The sequence below is a fragment of the Leopardus geoffroyi genome, chromosome D3 (genome assembly GCF_018350155.1).
Source record: "Leopardus geoffroyi isolate Oge1 chromosome D3, O.geoffroyi_Oge1_pat1.0, whole genome shotgun sequence".
Taxonomy (NCBI): domain Eukaryota; kingdom Metazoa; phylum Chordata; class Mammalia; order Carnivora; family Felidae; genus Leopardus; species Leopardus geoffroyi.
Window position 1 is genome coordinate 10,082,242 of NC_059339.1, and position 7,491 is coordinate 10,089,732.

The following is a 7,491-nucleotide window of genomic DNA, read 5'->3' on the forward strand; positions in this document are numbered from 1 at the left end:
TCTGCGCTGACAGCAGAGAGCTGATGCGGGCTCCAACTCACGAACCGTCAGATCATGACCTTAGCCAAAGTGGGACTCTTAGCCGACTGAGCCACCCAGGCACCCCGAAAAGCCTTAAATTTCGAAGTTAGAGACAAATTGGGCAAAGTGCCACAAATCAAAGACACTTACTTTTTAAAGACGACAAACCACTTGTCCCACCGAAAAGAGAACGGGTGGCAGAGCTGCCGGCGCCCCCTGGCGGTGGGACCAGCATCACCAAGTACGTGCCGCACGTATAGATGGGTGTCTTCCGCAGCATTTTCAGAGGCAGCCCACAGCTAGTATTTGCTGGTGAAAGGGATGAAAATAGTGGTGTTTAACACACGGATTTGATTAGAGTCTAACGAGGGGGCCCCAAATTCAAACAAGGCTATATCCGGATTCAGCAAACACAGCAAGAAGTGGTAAGCTAAGGAGAAATAATCTTCTGGCTCCATAGCCTGGCTCCAGGCCCCCCCCCCCGCCCCCCCCGCCCCCCCCCCCCCCCCCGTTGCATGAGCTGAACATTTTCAAAGGTGTTCCCAATATTCAATACGCCTTTATGTCTCAAAACTTCTTTCAAAAGAATGAATCCTCACATGGACTAAATCTCAAAATGAAAGAAGAATCCTTCTGTTTGTGTTTCCTCTGGGAAAACTGCACTCCAATAGACCTCTTTCCATTTTATACAGAACAAATTCTACGGGTTTGGGTTACAAACCGCTCTGAACATGAGGCTAGCCAGAAATTTCGACCTATATCTAGCTAACAAATGCTTTCACAATATCAAATTTTACACCTGCATGATTTAGGATAACCCATTACATATTTTCTATTTTTTAGGGTCGGTGACATAAACTATCATTAAACAAATAATTATTGTTTCTAATCAAGAGGTATAAAATGCACGCTAATCTCTCTTCCTCACTGGCCGATCGGAAAATGCAAATTTAAGGATTTCCTAAGTCAGTCAGAATGCTTTACCTAGGGAGCCGTCAGGGCACAAAATAGAACTGCCTAGGCAGATGTCAAATTGTCTTTAGATGGTTTACATGAGAAAAGCAAACCTAATGTGTCTGATATTTGTTTTGAATGCTTGTTTCTAAACAGCTCCGTTTTTTAAAACTCGAAATCCTCAACAAGTATATTCTTCACTCAGGAAATAAATTCAGGGGCATGAATTTCCACAAGAAACCTAAAAGGGGCAATGACTGGAAAATAAGCAACTCTGTGAGCAGAACATTTTCACCAAGATATTTTAATAGACATCTTATCAACATGGTAATAGGTATCAGTTTATCCCGGAATAAAACATTCTAGACCCTATGAATGCTGGCTTGTCAGAAGTCACTTAGCTTAATAAGTGGTGAATTTTTATGCAGCAACATCACGTTAACGAATATGCAGTGACTGTACATAAACATAGGAACTCACAGGTTTTAAATACAAGTAACAGTTTTCACAGAATTCTAAATATAACCTTGCCTTCTGAGTTTTCTTTTTGATTTCTCCCATATTTTCTCATCCAACAAAGATTCCTTTAGCACTTCTACTGTTCACAGGGTAGGATTCAATTTTCTCCCAAGGGATAAACCCAGATCAAGCCTTCAGCTGGTCAGGAAGCTGTTTATTTTAGAAAAAGGACTGCCCTCTACAAAGTATTTCTACCATTCAAATTATCTGCATACCTAAGTTATAACAACTATTAATAATTTCCCTACTTATGTTTGATATAATAGAGACCTGTGAAAATAAAATTCTATCCTTAAATTCTAACACTAACAAGTAATCAGATAGCTTTATAATCACAAATATTCCTTCTTCTTAACATTTCAATATACAAAAGGATTAAAGCATAAAATTGCATTAAATTCATTAAATATATTAATTTAGATGTATTTTTCTACATGTGGCGTATTTTCTAGCCTTATCTTTTACTCCAGTTTAGGATTTGTTATACAGTCACATGGTTGATATTTAATCTGTAAACTCGTCAAGAATAATGGTTCTTAACTTTTTTGGTCATAGATGACCTTGAAAATCTGGTGAAAATCAAGATGGATACACTTAAGACGTTATAGAAGAGGTACATGTATGTTCGTTAATCTCTCAAAGGCTTAGTTCAGTTAAGAACTCTTTTTAAAAGTACACAGCAGTGTGCTTAGTAGGCTACCTTTGATTAAGAAAAGGAGGAAAATAAGAACACATAAATTTGTCTTTAATTGTATTTGCATAAAGAAATTTTGTAAGTCAAAACTAATAATATAGTTAGCTACAGGAGGCAGTGTGGGAGCAAAATGTATAATATGCCAAGATGATACAGTAAGATTTCTCTGCACGTGCCTTTTTATATTGTTTTTACTTTCAAACTCTATAAAAGCATTATCTACTTTAAAATATTAAAGTGCTGGGGCGCCTGGGTGGCTCAGTCGTTAAGCGTCCGACTTCGGCTCAGGTCATGATCTCGCGGTCCGTGAGTTCAAGCCCCGCGTCCGGCTCTGTACTGATGGCTCAGAGCCTGGAGCCTGTTTCAGATTCTGTGTCTCCCTCTCTCTCTGACCCTCCCCCGTTCATGCTCTGTCTCAAAAATAAACATTAAAAAAAAATTAAAAAAAAAAAGTTTATAAAAATATTAAAGTGCAAACATTAAATGATAAATTCTAGAAAAAGTAATCTTGTGGAAGGTTTGCCTCTTCCTTGCTTGACCAAGATTGTATTTAGTGAGGATGTTGCTAAACATGAGCTTTTTACATTTATGAATCATATGCTAAACATGAAGTCAATTTACATTAACAGTAATGAGGTATCTATAAAGACAGAGCGGTTTTGAATTATTACAGATTCAAGTTAATTTATATCCACACCAACAACATGTATTGCTTTGGAATAAGAAAATGGATGACTGGAAGGAGATAAAAGGGTGAACTATGTGAAGCAAAGTGCTTTGTACGGCACACTGGAAGCATTCGAGAAAAAGTACTACCCAAGGGGAGCCTGGGTGGCTCAGTCAGTTAAGCATCCGACTTCAGCTCTGGTCATGATCTCGCGGTTCATGGGTTCAAGCCCCGCGTCGGGCTCTGTGCTGACAGCCAAGAGCCTGGGCCTGCTTCGGATTCTATGTCTCCCTCTCTCTCTGCCCCTCCCCCACTCACACTCTGTCTCTGTCTCTTAAAAACAAAAAATAAAATAAACATTAAAAAAAAAAAAACACTTTTTTTAAGGACTACCCAAATTCAAGAGGCAGCCTCTCACTAATCACAAGCTGAATATATTAAGCCATGGAAAGACATAAAGGAAACTTAAACACATATTACTAACGAAAGAAGCCAATCTGAAAAGGCTACATACTGTGTGACTCCAACTATAGGACGTTCTGGCAAAGGCAACACTACAAGGACTACAAGGAGTGGTGGCCAGGGACTGGGGGGAAGACGGATAAATAGCTAGAGCACAAAGAACTTCTAGGGCAGTGAAACTACGGTGTATACCCCTGTAATGATGAAGACATGTCATTATGTACTTGTCCAAACCACCAAGAGTGAACAAGAATAAACGATGGACTTTGGGTGATAATGTTGTTTCAATGTAGGTTCACCAACTGTAACAAAGGTACCATCTCCGGATAATGAGGAAGGCTGTGCGTGTTTGGGGGCGGGAGGTTTATGGGATATTTCTCTACCTTCCTTTCAATTTCGCTGTGAACGTAAAACTGCTCTAAAAAAATTAAGTCTTGGGCGCCTGATTGGCTCAGTCGGTTAAGCATCCGACTCTGACTCAGGTCATGATCTTGTGGTTCGTGAGTTCGAGCCCCGTGTCAGACTCTGTGCTGACAGCTAAGAGCCGGGAGCCTGCTTTGGATTTGGCATTTCCCTCTCTCTCTGCTTTTCCCCCATTCACACACATTCTCTCTCAAAAATAAAAAACATTAAAAACAAATAAAAATAAAAATTTAAAAAAATTAAGTCTTAGGGGCGCCTGGGTGGCTCAGTCGGTTAAGCGTCCGACTTCAACTCAAGTCACAATCTCGCGGTCTGTGAGTTCGAGCTCCGCACCGGGCTCTGGGCTGATGGCTCAGAGCCTGGAGCCTGCTTCCGATTCTGTGTCTCCCTCTCTCTCTGCCCCTCCCCCGTTCATGCTCTGTCTCTCTCTGTCCCAAAAAAAAAAAAAAAATAAACGTTGAAAAAAAATTAAAAAAACATTAAGTCTTAAAATATATGTCAACAGGGGCGCCTGGGTGGCGCAGTCGGTTAAGCGTCCGACTTCAGCCAGGTCACGATCTCGCGGTCCGTGAGTTCGAGCCCCGCGTCGGGCTCTGGGCTGATGGCTCAGAGCCTGGAGCCTGTTTCCGATTCTGTGTCTCCCTCTCTCTCTGCCCCTCCCCCATTCATGCTCTGTCTCTCTGTCCCAAAAATAAATAAACGTTGAAAAAAAAAAAATTAAAAAAAAAAAAAATATATATGTCAACAGCTGAATGGAGCTACACAAGGCAAGCAGTGTAAGTGAGGGGCAGCATACCTGCTTGGTCCTCTTTCAGAGTGTTGGAGATGGTGGAGCCTGTGAGGGCAGCCAGCGTTGCGGATGGAGAAGCTCTGTAGCGTGAAAGTCTGCTCAGAAGCATCTCGTTAATGCTTTTTGCAGATTCGCCCTCTTTTCTCATTAGAATTGTACGTTCCTGAAGCGGATTGGCTACATATACACCATTTTCAACCTAGTAGTTAAAGAAAAAGAGGCCCTTAAGAGATAGTGGTTTCCCCCAAGTCAGCAGATTTCTACTTGAGAATCATCACCGCGATCTGTTTGCTCGAAAACATTTCCAAAGGGGCGCCAGGGTGGCTCAAGTGGTTGTGCGTCCGATTCTGGATTTCAGCTCAGGTCATGATTCTCGAGGTTCGTGAGTTCAAGCCCCACATCTGGCTCTGCACCGACAGTGCCACGTCTGCTTGGGATTCTCTCTCTCCCTCTCTGTGCCCCCCCCCCCACACTCTGTCTCTCCAAATAAACGTAAAAAAAGAAAAAAAAACACGTATTTCCAAAGCCTGCACCTGAGTAGATGTACGCCTCAAAACTTAAGTTCTATGGAAACTACTGAGAACAAAAGAAAGGCTGTGCTAAGTTCAAGAGCTTTCCTTTTTCATAACAGCACAGATTCTAAAAGCAGGGAGCCAAGTTTAATAGGATCTGCAAAAGGTTGATTAAAATTCCTTATATTGAATTCCACAGGCAGCTCTCGCTAATTACAAGCTTCTGACAGGTACAAGTAAGAGGAGAGGAAAACAAATCAATCAGTTTTTGATTCGCTATTAAGTATAACCAGGAAGATAATGTCTTCTTGAAATATAATTAGTGGCTAAAATCCAAATTCTGTATGAGCAGCAGTTAACATTAGCCCCAGCTGCTTGGGCACTGCACAGCAATCCTGGAGGAAGGCAGACTTTGTCTGCTAAAAAATACGTGCCAACATCAGCTGGATCCTTGCTGGTGCCCGCCAGTCCTTCCTTCAACACTTGATTGCCCAGCAGAATCTCTGCAGTGAGGATTCCAAAATTCCTGCACCGATCTCAAGCTTGACTTCAAGCAGAGCACCTACCTGTCTTTCTTGCTAAAAAGATCCAGACCACTTACTAGAAGTTTCTCCCACTCACCTCTCTTCCAACTCCAGTATCTTTGTATCCAGCTTCACTTATCCTTCCTTTCCTCTTAATTCAGAGGAAGAGGTACACTCACCTCATGCAGCTTAAGGTTAATTCTTCCTCTTCTGTCCCCTAACTGCTCCCTTAATGAAGGCCCTTCTGCGCTGTTATCTGGCTCTCTGTCAGTCTCCCTATGGTCTTCCTTCTCCGTGGTTTCAAGCACACACAGACCTTACACAAGACTTGGGTGGCCCACTGAAGTACCATGCCTTTTCTCCACTTCCATTCACTGGCAAATGTCTCAAATTACATCTCCTCCAGTTTCGGCATCTCTCTGCCCCCTTCCAGACCCAGGCTCCTGGATCTGGCTGGAGCCTCAGACACTGGTGCCACCAGCAAAGCTGGGTGGGACTGACCTGCAGCTGTGGGGTACAGAGACCAGAGGGAATAGCAGTGCAGAGAGGCAAGGCTCACAGAAGCAAACAAAAGGCAAAGGAGTCCAATGTAAAAGGCTGGCAACAGAGAAGAGAAAGCAAGTTAAGAAGCAGCCAGGAAAGATTCCCAGGGAAGGCTGCACACAGTGGGGGAGACTCTTAGGATACAGTCCCAAGTGATATGAGAGAGGAGTTCTTGCAGAGTCCAAAAAATGCTATTTCTATTTCCTCGCCCCTACTTCCTCCCCCTTTATAGCGACTTAACTTGGCCCCTTCTAATAAGTGGATGTGCTGAACGGTCCGTGCGTAACCTAAAACCAAAACCACGGACCTCTTCCTTGTCTTCCACGTGGGCTGTGCTGTTGCCATTTCTTTTTCCAGAACACGATCCTGTTTTGTGTCTTTTTAATATGAATCCTTACTTGTGTGGAAGGTACTCTGCTGGTGAGCAGAACCAACACGGTCCCCACCCTCCTTACTCTCTTATTTTTTGGTTCCCCATCTCCACTTACTCAAACAGAAGCTTGCCTAGGATTAGACCCAACCTTTGGTGTCTAAGACCTCTGCCTCGAACACTCTGTCCCTACATCGTCTCGTGGCTGGCTCCTTCCAATCACTCAGGTCTCAGGTAGAATGCCACCTCCGCAAAGACCCCTTCCCTGACTACTGGTCTAAAAATAATCTCCTTCCCCCCCTCCCCAGGCCAGAGCACGTCACCCTGTTTTGCTATCCACATGGCACTTACCGCTCTCTAAAGCTATCTTACTCATTAATTCACTCTTTTACCTCCCACCCCGACCAAATGCCAGGTCCCCGAGAACAGGGATCTCGGCCTGGCTTGTTCACCATAACCTCCTCAGCACTCAGACGTACTCGATGCCTTGCTGAATAAACAAACCAGCGTCCTCGCTTAAATCCGATCTCACCTCTTCGTGGTAGGACTCCCACGTTCCTATAAACAGACCCATCCCTGCTACTGAGATTCAGTCCCACCATCTCCGACTGCCTCCCGCTCCCAGGCATTTCCTCTCAAATAGCCTGCTGTCGCCGAAAATTTAACACATCCACGTCGTCCCCCCCCCCCCCCCCCCGCCATGCTAGAGCAACTTTTACCAAGCATAGCTCTATTTATGTCACACAACTCTGGAAAGAACCCTTCAAAGGCATCCAAGATAAAAATCAGTCACTCTAAGCTTGGCATTCAAAAGCATTACCCAATCTGGCCCCATGAGAAAATCAATGGAGACCTTAAAAAAAAACTATACCATTGTGTTCAAGTACTTTGAAAATACCGAGAAGCGGGGCGCCTGGGTGGCTTAGTCGGGTCACTGTCTGAAAACACGGAGAAACTGATAAAGCACCCAGGGAAGCAAAAAGGAGCGCGGTTTGGCATACGAATGGCAAAT

At 43.6% G+C, this 7,491-nt stretch overlaps 1 protein-coding gene across 5 annotated transcripts in view; it reads right to left on the reverse strand.

Moving 5' to 3' along the window:
- HECTD4 (HECT domain E3 ubiquitin protein ligase 4) overlaps window positions 1-7,491 on the reverse strand; it is a 194,455-nt gene that overhangs the window by 103,235 nt on the left and 83,729 nt on the right. For all 5 annotated transcript variants that reach the window (XM_045457014.1, XM_045457012.1, XM_045457013.1 and 2 more), the window contains exons 8-9: window positions 4,537-4,729; window positions 172-330 (exon numbers count right to left, since the gene is read on the reverse strand). In XM_045457014.1, coding sequence (XP_045312970.1) covers window positions 172-330; window positions 4,537-4,729 — 352 coding nt within the window. The remainder of the gene's footprint in view (window positions 1-171; window positions 331-4,536; window positions 4,730-7,491) is intronic.